The 16078-nt window shown below is 35.6% G+C and overlaps 1 protein-coding gene across 2 annotated transcripts in view; it reads right to left on the bottom strand.

Moving 5' to 3' along the window:
• MAPK8 (mitogen-activated protein kinase 8) overlaps positions 1-16078 on the bottom strand; it is a 37725-nt gene that overhangs the window by 6254 nt on the left and 15393 nt on the right. The window contains exons 6-11 of one of the 2 annotated variants that reach the window (XM_010854409.1): positions 13944-14109; positions 10565-10636; positions 8643-8825; positions 8213-8337; positions 7610-7673; positions 4378-4455 (exon numbers count right to left, since the gene is read on the bottom strand). In XM_010854409.1, coding sequence (XP_010852711.1) covers positions 4378-4455; positions 7610-7673; positions 8213-8337; positions 8643-8825; positions 10565-10636; positions 13944-14109 — 688 coding nt within the window. Of the gene's footprint in view, positions 1-4377; positions 4456-7609; positions 7674-8212; positions 8338-8642; positions 8826-10142; positions 10215-10564; positions 10637-13943; positions 14110-16078 lie in introns of both variants that reach the window. The other variant, XM_010854408.1, reaches the window with a different exon arrangement.

The following is a 16078-nucleotide window of genomic DNA, read 5'->3' as shown; positions in this document are numbered from 1 at the left end:
TTGCTAGCGTGTGAGATGAGTGCAATTGTGTGGTAGGTGGAGCATTCTTTGGCATTGCCTTTCTTTGGAATTGGAATGAAAACTGACCTTTTCCAGTCCTGTGGCTACTGATAACTTTTCCAAATTTGCTGGCAAATTGAGTGCAGCACTTTCACAGCATCATCTTACAGGATTTGAAATAGCTCAACTGGAATTCCATCACCTCCACTAGCTTTGTTCGTAGTGATGCTTCCTAGGGCCCACTTGACTTCACATTCCAGGATGTCTGGCTCTAGGTGAGTGATCACACCATCGTGATTATCTGGGTCATGAAGATCTTTTTTGTGCAGTTCTTCTGTGTATTCTTGCCACCTCTACTTAATATCTTCTGCTTCTGTTAGGTCCATACCATTTCTGTCCTTTATTGTGCCCATCTTTGCATGCAAAGTTTTGAGTTTCTTCAAAAACCTAAAAAGAAAACTGCCATATGATCCATCAACCCCACTCCTAGGCATATCTCCAGACAAGACTATAATCTGAAAAGATACACGCACACCAGCACTCACTGCAGCACTATTCACAACAGCCAAGACACAGAAGCAGCCTGTATGTACAGTATAACAGGTCAATGGATAAAGAAGATGTGGTGCACACACACACACACACACACACACACACACCTTGGAATACTACTCAGCCATAAAAAATAACAAAATAAAGTTATCTGCAGCAATATGGATGGCCTAGAAATTATCATTCTAAGTCAGAAAAACAACTACCATATGATATCACTTACATGTGGACTCTAAAATACGACAAATGAATTTATCTATGAAACAGAAAAAGACACATAGAGAACAGGCTGGTGGCTGGCCTAACAGGAGGGGTGAGGGTGGCTGGACTGGGAGTGTGAGATGAGCAAAAGCAAATCTGTACTACTGTGCTACTGTGTATATGGATAACTGAAGCACTTCCCTGTACTCCAGAAACACAGCATTGTAAACCAATTATACTTCAATAAAATAAATTTTTTAAAATAAAACTACTGCCCTAATAAAAAATGCTTCATGACATCTTCTCACTGTAAAGTACAAACCATCCTTCTGATATATCCTGTTTTAAAGCAAAAGCCAGGACAAAGATTAAAATCATTTTAATTCAAAGGATCCTTGGTCCAACTGCCCCATTTGGTTACATGACTTGCCAGAGCCACACAAGTGCTCTAGATGGGTAAACTCGGGTCTTGTTATTTCAGTTCTAATAAGTACTTGATAAATGTACATATGGGCTTAATAAAGAGATAAACGTAGGGGAGACTCTTTTCCTTTACCAAAAGTATAGCCAAACAAGCATTTCCTAGATTTTAAAAAGTAACAGGAATACTTAACCTACAGAAAAATTCTCACAGTGCAACTGGGTCAGGAAGAAGAAACGACATTATGGGGCGGGGAATATGACTCATTCAACAGATAACAGCTTTTGAACTACTAAATAAGAATCACTGAATAAGAATCATTCCAAATTTGAGTATATTAAATAATGCATGTTATACAGAAGTTCTTAAGAACAGATTTATGGAATAAAAAGCAACAGTTTTCAAACTGAGTAATAAAAATTTTTAGGGTTGAGTTTCAGGGACCCAATGATGTTAAAACTTAGCGAGTTGAAAACCACTGCTCCAGAACCCAGTACCTCAGTGTTTGAAATTATCCCTCCTTTCTGTCCAATGACAAGAAATAAAACATTTAAATATGAACGGGCCTCTGAGAGCTTGTCTTCAAGTCCAACAATGAATTAACTAGGGGACTTGGAATAGGCAAATCTTTAGGGCGCTGGCAGGGACTGGGAGACAGAGAAGAATGAAACCTCAAGGGACGGAGCAGGGGATGGGAGGTGCACTGGCAAAGGAGGTGCGCGGGATGCCTCAGGGCTGACAGGAGAGAGGAGAAGGAGGGGTGTGATAACCTAGAATTCTAGACCCAAGAACCTTCTAAGCACCCAGTCACAGTGCAATGATGACACTAAACTCTTAGAAGTTCAATTCTGAGTATCATTTAGAGTCTGTCATCTACAGATTAAAATCACTTCAGAAAAAAAAAAGTTCAGTTCGTACAGCACTACAGGATGCACCTTTTCTGACTACAGCATACAATCCCACCGATGGCTTCAAAGACCTGTACTGAAACATTCAAATCATAAGAGTGTTTTATCACATATACTTTCTCATGCCTCTATTTTTAATCCAAATTTTATTTTATCCAAATTTCTTAATTTAATAAAAATTAAAATTTGAATGCATCATAAATTAGCTAACTTTTTAATCTGAAAATCAAATACCTAAGGAAAAAAAACTTGTTTACTCTGACCTTTCAAGCAATATAGTAAATTCTCAGTAAAGTCTCTGAATGGCAACAATATGGAAAAATCTTTAATTTATCTGGATCTGAAAGTCTTTAATTTCTGGATCTGATATCTTTTATTTCAGGTATCTATCATTTCCCTCTCCGTTACTCTCTACATACTCAAAGGCATGCAAACTCATTTTAATATTACATAAACCAAAATAAAGACAAGAGGAAATCCAGGGGGCTAAATTATATATTTACTTTTTAAAATCAAGACAAAATGGTATTATGAATTCCTGATATTTTGAGTAATTAAATATTGTTTCTTCTGTTTTTGCATATAATCAAGAACTGAATATTTTTACAGCATTAATTTACTAACACTCTTCTTTGCAAGCTGTAACTGAGAATCCAGAAAATGTCTAGAAACTTCTAGTCCTGTCCTTTCACTGACTTACTTTGTCACTAAAATTAAAGGTTGTCTAGGATTAAAATTTTTCACTTATAAATTAAGAACAAATACAACTGCTGTATCTTTCATGAGATGATTAAGTTTACTCAAACATTTGACATGATGTGCCACTGACTAGGATATTATGCTAAAGTATAAAAGTCTCCTAAATAACGGATTTTTCAAATTCAATTTGAGCCTCCATTATGAACAATTCACTTACATGACTACTGCATATCAATTACAAAGCCAATTAATTAACTCAGTTATTATGTGAAGTCACTCAATCGTGTCCGACTCTTTGAGACTCCATGGACTGTAGCCTACTAGGCTCCTCAGTCCGTGGAATTTTCCAGGCAAGAGTACTGGAGTGGGTTGCCATTTCCTTCTCCAGGGGATCTTCCCAACCCAGGGATTGAACCCGGGTCTCCCGCATTGCAGGCAGACGCTTTACCATCTGAGCCACCAGGGAAGCCACCAAAAAAACTCAGTTATTAAAGCATTTATAATAGACCCTTCGTTACAACTAATTGTAGGTATAAGCTGTTGAAACCAATTTATATTTTCAAGAGAATCTATATTATAATTTGGAAGACTGCATTTCTGATCAAGGATTTAAAAAACAAAGAATTAAAATATAAGCAAAAATGTCATAGAAAGCTACAAAAATTATTTAAATATATGTTTACAGTATAAAAAACTGGGCACCTGAAACTGCAGTTATAAATATTACTTCATAAACAAGATGCTAGATATGATATCCCATTTTTTTTCTTAGAATTATTGTATATGAGTTTTAGAAGGATGATTAAAATGACACAGTTTTACTCTAATTCAAGACCTATCAGTTCAAACAGTATTCTTCAAGACTCAGCTCAAATTTAATCTCTCCCTAATCTTTGTAGCCAGAAGTCTCTGCTGCCAGCCAGAGACCAAATTGGATGCTGGAAAAACCATGCCTTCTTGAAGTTACTGATAAACATGGCTTCAAGTATTCACTTTTCTACACAAAAGATTTGTAGTCTTATATCATTTAACTTTTCTAAACTGGTTCCTCATCTGTAAAATGTGCATACAAATCCCTTCCTTGGGGTTTTCCAGGGCTGAATGAAATGCAGTACAGAACCCACCTGTGTCTACCCTGTGGTATGTGCTTACTACGTATATGCTGTCATCTGACTCTTCCCTTCAAGTCTTCATGCTTTACAAGCACTCAAAGTTAACATGAGCTTATGATAAAAGAGAATGTTTAACTCATACAAAGCTAACATTCTTAAGAGATAGAATACCTTCTGACAGCAGTTTTAACACAACAATGCCAACAATAAAAAAGGTTTTAAATTTCAGTTCTTCAATGGGATGTCAGTATCACAGAAAAAGATGCGCATTTTATGAAGTCAGTTACTGATATATTAGTACAATGTACTGATAGAACGGTGTGCCAGTGCTTTCAAATTTAACCACAGAAACTGTACTCCTTATATTTACTAAACCTGGATACGAATGGTAGTAAATACAGAAAGAACAGAAAGTTTCAGGCCACTGAAGATTACGACACCAGAAGTAAACTGCAATCATAACTGAGCTTATATTGTAACCAACCTAAAGGAGAGGGCTGCCCCCGTATAACTCCATTCTTGGTTCTCTCCTCCAAGTCCATAACTTCTTTGTATATCAATTCTGAAAAAGAGGTAAATCAAAACTTTTCAAAGTCTGAGAGACAATCTCCAAAGATATGTATATGTTAAGTAAAAAATATTCACACACATTAAATACTTCGAATGGTGTCCTTGCAATGGCAGAAGGTTGAAAAGTGTCAACTAAAGGTTCAAAGGTGTTAATAACAATTTATCAATCCTCAACCATGAATTATATTGAAAGAAAAAAAATCTCTGTTGTAATATTCCAAAAGTTAGATTAAGATAGATCTGAGGTTAGAAGTTTCATCTTCTATACTCCACCAGGACTTTATACTATATCATTCTATACTACAAATACTCATTTAATTCTCTCAATGAGGGCTTGAATCAAATTTGTCTTACTAACTTCTATTTCCCAATAGAGCATAGAGCCTGGCATACAGCATGGTACACTGTAGGTACTTACCCAGATACCTGTTAAAAGATATAAATGCAAGAGTATATGGAACCTTCTTTAATCAGAAAAGAATACAAATACATCTTTATTAAAGGAAAAGAATCAGGTAGCTATCCTTCAACATCTTCTGAGTTGAAGCATGGCCTATTATTACTATACAGATTTCTTCACGAGCATCTCGTTCCTTAGCTAGGCTTCTGGATGGTGGGTATACGACTGGCAGGGCCACTCCAACCGAGTCTGCCTGTCAACTTAAGACCTTTCTGGAGTATGCTAACATTGCCATTATTCTTCTCAGGTCATAAAGTTCTTTGAGGACTGCATAAAAGCAATGAATGCTCTTCTGAGAAAAATGTATACACAAAAAACGCTGCACATAATTTCAAGGAGTCTGTAATTCATTAAACATTTGATAAATGATTTCTGATCACAGGGTATGGCAATATTCACGTTGATAATAAGGTAAAATAAGTGGATATGTTGGGATGAACAAGAGCTGGAGACACCGAAGTCTGCTTGTGATGGTAACCTACTTGAGCTAGGAAGAAGAGAAATAGGAAGTCTTTTGATAGAGGCAAGAACGGGAGATGTCTTTAAGAAACAAAAAGGAATGATAAGCATTCCAGATAGGAGGATTAAAGAGAGAGAGAGATAAAACAATATCTCTTTGTAAAAAGCAACCTAGATAGCACTTTGCCAACAAAGGTCCATCTAGTTAAGGCTATGGTTTTTCCAGTGGTCATGTATGGATGTGAGAGTTGGACTGTGAAGAAAGCTGAGCGCCAAAGAATTGATGCTTTTGAACTGTGGTGTTGAAGACTCTTGAGAGTCCCTTGGACTGTAAGGAGATCCAACCAGTCCATCCTAAAGGAGATCAGTCCTGGGTGTTCAGTGGAAGCAATGATGCTGAAGCTGAAACTCCAATACTTTGGCCACCTCATGCAAAGAGTTGACTCATTGGAAAAGACGCTGATGCTGGGAGGGATTGGGGGCAAAAGGAGAAGGGGACGACAGAGGATGAGATGGCTGGATGGCATTACTGACTCGATGGACATGAGTTTGAATAAACTCCAGGAGTTGGTGATGGACAGGGAGGCCTGGCGTTCTGCGATTCACGGGGTCGCAAAGAGTCGGACACGACTGAGCGACTGAACTGAACTGAAGGCAGAAGAACCAAACTAACCAGGGATACTAACTAGACAAATTAATCTGTAGTTAATGGCTTTGGCACTGAATTTTTTCTGTTATGATGCTAAAAAGGGAGTTTGTAGGTAGCTATTAAACTGCATTTGGGTAGGAGAAAAAGATACAGAACAAAAATAAGTATGTTTAAAGTAATCAAAAATCCTAGAAATATACAAATGAAAATACTATGTTTCACTGATTTTTAGACGTACTTTTTTCAGTTAGTTTAATGGTGCAATACAGCTGGCATTGTGTTTCTGTTTCTTAGTGGTATATAATAGTGTGTTTTACAACTGGGGGCCTATTAAAATTCCACAAAATATCATATATGTTTACTGTAAATGTAATGATATATAAAGTATCAGGTTAGACATTTTAACACCTATTCTGATCCACAGTTTCTATACTCTTGTATATGACATGTTACACCGTCAGATGTACTAGGTTCCACCTCATTCTGTCGTCTTGGTGGGCTCTACAGAACCTTATTAATACTATATGTCTCCCAAGTCAACTGAGGGAAAACTAATTTCTGATTATTCCGAAGAAAGAATCAACTTAATTCTTCCCAATAAACCTGTAAATGGACTACCTGCTTTGGTTTATACCTCCCCAGTCCCTTTTGCCTTCCAAGTATTTAGGTTCTTAGCTCTTAATAACATATCTTCTGTCCACCTGATTTTAAGTGACTTCTCCAAAGTCATGCAGATACAAAATTGGTCAAAATATTACATGACAACAATATAAACAGAAGCAAATGAGATCTAAAGGTAACTTGGCTCAAATGTCCCAGGGAATCTTTTAAAGAAAGAAATACTTTAACATTTCCAAGACTTTCAATGCATTATTAATATTCAACCAAAGTAAAAAAAAAAAAAACAAACTACTCTGTTAGATATTCCTATACAATGCTGATGTGAGTGTAAACTGCTATAATTTCTTCAGAGAGTAATTAGAAACAGCTGAAAATATCCTTTGGCCCAGCAAATCTCCTTTTAAGATCTTTCTCACAGGCATATTCTCAGATGTGCACAATACTACAGAGCTGACTGCAATAACAACAGGCTAGACCCAGCTTAAGCTCTTCAAATGGCTGTCAGAGCGACCCTGTGACACAGCCGCACAGCAGATCACTACCCAGCTATCAAAGCAGCGGAGCCGGGTATATGGAGCAAGAGGGAATAATCTCTAAAATATACGATAGTGTCAACAAGCAATTGTGAGCCGCATACAGCTGTGTGTGATTAAAACAGGGTGGGAGAGGAGAAGGGGGAGACAGCACACACACAGGTTTGTGTATTCGCAGAGTATGAAAGAATATTAAAGTTCCTGAAAGTACAAATGTGCTTCTGTCTGGGGTGGGGAACATAAGGCATTAAGTTAGTGAAGGAAGGAGGTTTAGTTTCTACTTCTGCAAAATATTTTAAATCATATTATCAAATATCAGCTATGAATAACAGAAAATATCTTTCATCTCCCTAAAATGATGAATAAACAGCATAGAAAGCCAGAGCGCTCTCAGCTCCATCTTAAGGAATCTGGTGAATGTTACCTTTCCACTCTTCTATTGTGTGTTCCCTTTCATCTAACTGCTTGTCAGGTATCTTTGGTGGTGGCTGAAAAACAAGGTAACAAAAATTGAGTCAGTTTATTCAAAGTATATAAATTCCTTATAATTACTTGAAATATTAATCATGCAGAAGCCTTGGAAAAACACACCATTATACCAAGACTGATCAATGATCAATGCTGATTTTGTGTAGACAGACTAATTTGGGAAGACTCCATGACAGGAAAAAAGATGCTTAACAGTCTTTTTTTTCTTGTTTTTGCAGCTAGTATATTTTATTTACATCACAGAATTGTGCTATGCTTTGGGCACAGTAATTTGTTTACAACAAAGTTAAGATGTTTTCTCAAAGAGCTCAACTTACAAGGTAGTAAGGCAAAAAGGCAAGAAACAATGGGAGGGAAGTTTATTTTGTGTAGGAGGTACTTGGATATGTTCATTCTCTAAAGGAATTTTTAATGCAAAAACAGAAAGCACCATCATCATTTATTTATATTTTTATTTAAAATTAAAAAAATATACTCCAAACCTAACTTCAACTCTAAGAGTACAATATATTCTTCAAACATTCAGAAAAGAACTTACAGCTTCTGCTTCAGAAGGGTCATACCAGACATTGATATACGGGTGCTGGAGAGCTTCGTCTACAGAAATCCTTTTAGATGCGTCGATTACCAGCATTCTGGATAACAAATCCCTTGCCTGACTGGCTGCAAAAGTAATGAGATGTTTATGTACACGTATCTCATAAGGTTTTAAAATTATCAATCAATTTCAGAAACCTGAAATTATCATTTACTAAAAAATGCTTTAAAAAGAATAGATTTACTATAAAATTAGATCATACATATGATTAAAAATATAACTAAAAGTAACTAAAACCTCACAGTGTTCCATTACTCAGAAATAATGCTGAGTTACGTCCCATAACAATATAAATACACCTCCATAAAAACCTCCTCCACAAACAGCCACCTGCCCACAATGGAATTAAAGGTAATATTTTAAAAAGTACCTTTAAGTTTGTTGTGTTCCGAGTCAGCTGGGAAAAGCACATCAGGGAAGAGTTTCTCAAAGCTATATCCGGCATATTTAGGTCTGTTTTCAACATAAGTCCTTACTGTTGGTTGTAGTTTCTTCATGAATTCAGGACATGGTGTTCCAAGCTGTTCAATAACTTTATTCCACTGATCAATATCTAGTATCAAGTAGCTAAGAAAAATACTGTGCATCTCATGTTCAACATATCAGTCATATCCATATTAAAATAACATGAAAATAGCAATTTAAAATTCTAAGAAAGAATGTGGCAGTTATAAATCTTATAGCCACCTTGCAAAAGGCAATGACTGTAGGTGGACAAAAAGAATCAATAACAAGCTTTTGTTAACCTTATTTATTATGTGTGTGTGTGTGTCTACTAATACTGATTTTATCATAAAAATGGAAGCTTAAACTCACAAATTCCAAATACAAATAATGAGTGGCTCAAAGAAAAATGGTAATTACTACCCATACAGACTCTAAATATAAATGACACAATTTTGAACATAGAATTTGCCTTTTCTTCTAGCTTATCAGAAAATGTGACTGCATTTTTGAGAAGATAAGAAATATTTATTATCTGTCCTGCTTTTCCAAGTTTTCTAAACTAACAGAAAATAACCAGTAGCAATAAAAATGACGGCATTTCTTTTTGCCATTTGTTTAGCTTATGTTAACTAAAATTAAGTTTAAAGCTCTGAAATCTGAGAAAATGACTCACTATTTTGGTTAAGGAATAAGGCTAGAATTCCCTGGTTTCTTTCCTTCTAGTCTTTAGTCTTTATACTTCAAGTGCTCCCCGTGGATTAAGACCTAAAACTTTCTTACTGTAACCCAGTGAATACGGTTTCTCCCGTTCGTCTTCTTCAAACTAAGTGTCACTCACTGAGAAACACCTAAAAGACCACTGCTACTATAAATACCAGAAGTAGTCAGATGAACAAAAATCGTGAACCCAACCTACTCATCACCATATTCAACTATTACTGCTGAAACTCTCAGATGGAAAGATCAGTATGTTATGTTGAGAAACGAGACAACAACGGAAAGACACAGAACACACAGAACATTAACAAAAAAGAAGGTGGGGGGGGGGGGCGCAAAACAAAAGGATGACCAGAAACGACAATTTCAAAATCCATAGTATGTCCTAAGTACTTCTAGACTTACTCAAGTGTATAATTATTAGAAAAATTTAATGCAAGCCATGATTTTTGATTTAGGTTAAATAAGTCAACTCAAAGCCAACAAGTAATTGTGGATAATTAACTTGAGTAGTTTTCAGAATTAACAAATGAGACAACCAATGAGGGAAAGGAAAGTCTATGTCAAATAGCAGGTGGTATTTTGAAAGAGTAATTTAACAGTACTTTATTAGGGAGAGACAAAATACATTATACCTGATCAAGCTGAAGTGCTGTCATACATTTTGACCTTTAGAAACTACACTTTAGGCCAAAGATAAGGATACGATCTGTACCTGGGAACAAAACACCACCTTTGATCATTTCTCCCATGATGCACCCAACTGACCAAATGTCAACTGAAAACAAAATGCAATGACATTAACATAAAGATTTTGGTTAAAATAAAAAAAATATATAAACATTAAAAAAAATCACGCACACCATGTATACTTCAAAATTAAAGAAAGCAGTATAAAATAAAAATGGGTGACAGTGAATGTGCTCTGACTACCAGCAGAGACTGTATGTCCTACTGCCAAATGCAGCCTACAAATATTACCGAAATTTTTGAACTATAACAGCCACAAACTTTACGTCTGTTTAAAAAACCCCACGTGTATGAATGTACACTATATTCATCTTCATTAGAGAACATAAGGGAGTTCATCACCTAACTAATCAAACTGCTGCAGCAGCACAAGGATACAGTCCCTTCCTGGAAAGAGGATTTTGTGGCAAACCATTTCTCCCATAATGCACCCCACAGACCATAAATCCACTATATGTTTGCAGCACAAAAGAAGGAAAAGCAAAGCAAAAGGTCGTTAAAATCAAAGAAGCATAATATGACTGCATTATATAAAATTGCAAAACATCACAGAAAGAAAAAAGTGACTTTAATTTTAGCTAATGGAATAATTTAAAACATAAAATATTTTTCAAAAGGCTTTGATTCACAAAAGCAAATGTGAAGTGTAGCCTTTTAGCTACATATCTAATTTAAAGGGAGAGCTATGCACAGAAATCACATGACTGTAAAACCTATAGTTTGCCCCTGAAAATTTACTTATAAAATATGAAAAGGAACCAACACAAATTTATAAATAAGGCTGAAAATGTACAGGAGGTACCAAAATTTAAAAAATAAAATCTTGATACTATTTGGAGGGTCAACTGTGCATTATACTCTCTCTTTAAGTAAAATAACAGAAAAAAGCATGAGCAGAAACAGTCTAGCGTATTAAAACATTGAACAGAAATAATGTTTCTATGAATAATTACAGTTAAAAAGTTAACCTAAAGGTCTTCAGAAACTTTCAAGCTGGAGTTCATAAATTTGTTTTGAGAAGGGCTATGTTTACTCTGAATAGAAAATCATTTGTTTTCTTGGCAACACCATGTTGCATTTACTCTACTACCCCAAAGGGAACAAGTACATAGAGAATGAACAAACAGTCAAGAAAACACAGCCAAGAAAGTATATTTCATGTTTTCCACCTAAAGTGTTTTAAGCCTGTAGAACTAAACCACTTTTGGTGTAAGAAGCTGGTTTCGGCTGAACACAGCATGAAAGCTCCCGCAAATTTATTATCTACAGAGTCTCCTACTAGACTTACTGACCCTTGCCGACTTTATTTTTTATTTTGGCCACACGGGATGAGCAGGGATTGAACCTGCATCCCCTGTGGTAGAAGTACGAGTCTTAACCACTGGACCACAAGGGAAATCCTGTGACGCTTGTTAATTTTAAATGAGAGTTCCAACTAATGTTGAAAAGAATGCGCCGGACACAGAAATAAGCAATTTGAGGATCTCCACCTATTTCATTAAAACTAACCACATACCCTGACACTTTATATCTTTGGGTTTGAAAGCAGATAAAAAGAGAAGGTGCTTACAGTTTAATACCAGAAGGGGAAGAATAAGCAATTTGAAGGGAAAGTTTTAGTAATATGCATTTGTTTTTGAAGTCTGAAGACTTCAAATCTTTTAATAGCAAAAGAATAAAAGAGCAGGAATAGATGTTAGAGATGTACCTTTAACCATGCAGGATGACTTGGGAACTTAAAATCTGTACTTTCTAATACACTCATAAGGAGACTATTAGTTCATTACAGAATTTTAGGAGCTATATTTAGGAATAAATTTTGGAAATCCTGTGGAACTAAAGTTTCTCTAAAATTTCACATTAGAATACATACAAATCTTTTTTATCTATGGCATAATTCAACTTCCAAGGATAAAATTTTAGAGGGAAAGTTAATATTCACCTATCAGTTCAGAGAAAATTTTTTTCCAGGGTTTTCATTTCTGGCAAAAATCTATTACAACAGTTTTTCCTTGTGGATTTTATAGAGAATACCAAGCTTTAGTTAAATATCTAGGACACAATTTATGTACATAATCTTGAGAAAAACATATTTTAAAACATTTCAAAAGCTACAAGCATGAGAGGCTATTGCAAGCATTGTCTGGGCTAATGAAGGCTTTCCTCAGAATATGACAAGCCTGATTCAAACATAAAAAGAGCTTTACAGGTCTAACTGCTTAGTCTATTTGGCAGTTTAAATATACCCCGTTATCTCACTTTCCAAAAAGCTTTGAGGGTAGCTTGCAATAAAAGACATATATATAAACAAAGTTGTTAAAAACAGGTGTAGGATGGGTGAGAGGTGCCACTAAAAGGTGGAAGTTCTTATATTTGACCTTGCTGGCTAATGTAGTTATCAATATTAAGCATTATATTTGACTCAGTTTCCTGGAGACAAAAGAAAGAACGCAATAAAGTGAATCTATATAATTCTTATCTAAGAAAGTAAAGTATGTCAACTCTTTACATGACAGTTTTTCTGTCATGTGCTGATTTCTACTAGGGAGCGCCTAAGATCACAATGCCAAGATGAAGTGACACACCGCACATTATTCATGACAGTCAATGGTTTTACAGCAAATACAAAGACGATGATCATGTTGTCACTTGAAATAGCAATTCTCCAAAAAAAAAAAAAGAGAGAGTCTAATACTAAATCTAACTCACTGGATTTTACAGGGTGTAAGACAATTTTAGGTCAAGAGTAAGACAAGAGAACAGCATGTTTATTTAAGAACAAAAGAATAATACTGATAATAAATGTTTAAAGTGTTTTTAACTAGCTCAGATAAGAATATTAAGCTAAAATCCTCACTTCAAAGTTTATCTTTTTTAGAAAAAAAGAATCCTCAAAACTGATTTGATACAGTTTCCTGATTCAGAGTAAACTGCTGTTTCAGAGTCTTTTGCTAGAAAAAATGTCTATGTCCTACTTTATAAAGTATTTTCAATTATCACATTTTAAAAGTTAAAGTCAATAAAATCATGTGTAGACTTATTCATCTTCCAAATGACTGAGATTCAGCAAACTTTCTTAGGTAGAAATATGTGTATGAATAACATTTTTTTAAAATTCATGAACTACATGCCTGATCATTTTCTTCAACCTAATTCTAGTGTTAATTTATGTAACTGGCTATATTCGCACATAATAATGCCATTTCTTTAAGGTTGGACACAAGGGCTTTGATGAAACACCATTTCCTCTGAAAGGTCACCTTCAATTAATTATCCATCAGCTTTGCAGAACAGCCTTACTGTAGCTCTTAAAGTCTGCACTAGGTGCTACTGCTATTAACTTTAATGTCATGGGACAGGAAATGTGTGCAAATACCATTAATGCAAATTAAGATCACCCCTAAAGATGTGGGTCCACTATACACTTCCTTGCGCCCATGTCAGAATGCTCATTTTCACGTTACAGGCAAGAAAATGGTATGTATTCTATACACGTATTCTGTTACGGGGGCCATGGTAACAAATTCTTTATTCGATGGTTGTACTGATGATTATGTATTTGTATTTAAATAAACAGGGGCCCCAAGTTTTTCCAAACTTTTATGACAAAATTTGTAGTTACTTCCAAAGTCTTGATAAACATCTCAAACAGCGATAATTTTCTTTATGCATTTCAATTTAAGTATTTACATAAGAAATCTGATAAACAAAAGCAAATAAATCTGAACAGAATTTCAAGTAAAGAGTGTTTGCTGACCGTTTTCTTTGTAGCCCATGCCTAGGATGACCTCAGGTGCTCTGTAGTAGCGAGTCACTACGTAAGGTGTCATCATAAAACTAGTTCCTGCAGTCCTGGCCAGTCCAAAGTCAAGAATCTTCAAAGTGCAGTCTGATTTTACTACTATATTACTGGGCTTTAAGTCCTTCAAAAATAAAAATACAAAAAATGACTGCTATGACATAAACAAATATTTTGCAGTATACTCGTTATGAATGAGATCTCTTATAAAACAATTCATGCTAATTGTTCATTTTTCTCAAACTGTAATTGTTACCACTGCAAAGATTCATCATAAATAGGCAAATTTGAGAAATTAGCTTGATGGCATTTTTAATTTACAAATACATACAGTAGTTATTAGAAGTTAGTAATGTTTTATTTGCTAGAAAATATGATTAACTAGACAGTTTCAATCAAGGGGTGTAAAAGCGATTTGGAATGGCATCTCAGAGCTCATGTAAGAACTTTCATGGTTAAATAAAGAGAGAGAATCATAAGTTAGCATTTATATTCACTTGTACACTAAATTACTAGCTTTTAAAATTCTCATTTTAAAATCACAGTAAGCTTTATATAAATATTATATACCAACAACAGGCCATTCTATGTCAACCCAACCACATGGCATTTGACTTTTCAAACAGGCAGATGTTCCACTCTGAAGGACCAAAGTAATCATCATCAGTTTTCCCATCACTGATCTCTCACCGAAAATCATACAAATTTGTTCATACAATTTTTTCCCACAGAGGCAGGACACCACTGTCCTGGTGCCACTAACCCATAAAATCACCTGCTGCTGATGCTGCAAAGTAACGTCCGTGAAAAGCTACCCACGTGAACCCAACCTCAAGGAATTCTATGTTACAAGCATAAAAAGGCAGCAGCATAAATACTCAAGGCTTCAAGTTCAACCCATCTTGCCTTTTAGCTACCATGAATCCTGTTATGAACGGAGAGACCAAAAAAAGCAGGCCTATAATTCACATATATTGAATATCAATGATTAACAATACAGAAAACTGGCCTGAAAAATAATGATTAATTACTCTTGCAATGTCTATATCCAGCAAAATATGTATACTGTCTTCAGCCTATTTTGATAGGCAATCATAGATGGAGTTAGAAGATATGTCACCTATTTGTTGTTGCTGCTCAGTTGCTAAGTTGTGTCTGACTCTTTGCAACCCTATGGACTATGGATGGCATGCCAGGTTCCTCTTCCCTCCACTATCTCCCAGAGTTTGCTCAAACTGATGTCCATTGAGTTGGTGATGCTATCTATCTCATCCTCTGCTGCTCCCATCTCCTTTGCCTTCAATCTTTCCCAGCACCAGGGTCTTTTCCAATGAGCTGGCTCTTTGCATCAGATGGCCAAAGTATTGGAGTCACAGCTTCAGCAACAGTCCCTTCAATAAATATTCAGGGCTGATCTCCTTTATGACTGACTGGTCTGATCTCCCTGCAGTCCAGGGCTCAGCCTTCTTTATGGACCGACTGTCACATCTGCACATGACTACGGGAAAAACCACAGCTTTTACCAGATGGACCTTTGTCAGCAAAGTAATGTCTCTGCTTTTTAATACGCTGTCTCGGTCTGTCATGTCATCGATCGGTTTTATCAAATTAAAAATAAGTATCAACAGGTTTATGGAACAGAAGACGCACATTTTTATCATTGCTATCCTATAAATATGTGGTCATTATTTCCAAAATGCAATACCTCAGCAAAGAAACACTGCATATTCAAAAATAAATATGAGCTTTGATACTATTTCAATGTCTATCATGTTGGTTAATGATTTAATGGCTCATTGTAGTACTGCATTCTAGTCTAGGAATAAGATTTCAACCTTAAACACTTTACTTTGGAAGAAGAACAAAATAAAAAAATTTTTAAATAATCATTTTTTGTTAAGGGAAAGAAACTTTCAAAAAAGAATATCATCTGAAATTCATCCTTGTATATCAGTATGTATGGGCTTCCTAGTGGCACGGTAGTAAAGAACACGCCTGCCAATGCAGGAGATGCAGGTTCAATCCCCGGGTCAGGAAGATCCCCCGGAGAAGGCAATGGCAATCCACTTCAGTATTCTTGCCTGGAAAATCCC

The sequence above is a fragment of the Bison bison genome, unplaced genomic scaffold, assembly GCF_000754665.1.
Source record: "Bison bison bison isolate TAMUID 2011002044 unplaced genomic scaffold, Bison_UMD1.0 scf7180017864341, whole genome shotgun sequence".
In the NCBI taxonomy this organism is placed as follows: domain Eukaryota; kingdom Metazoa; phylum Chordata; class Mammalia; order Artiodactyla; family Bovidae; genus Bison; species Bison bison.
Note: the sequence above shows the minus strand (reverse complement) of the source record. Positions and strands in the feature narration are given on the sequence as shown.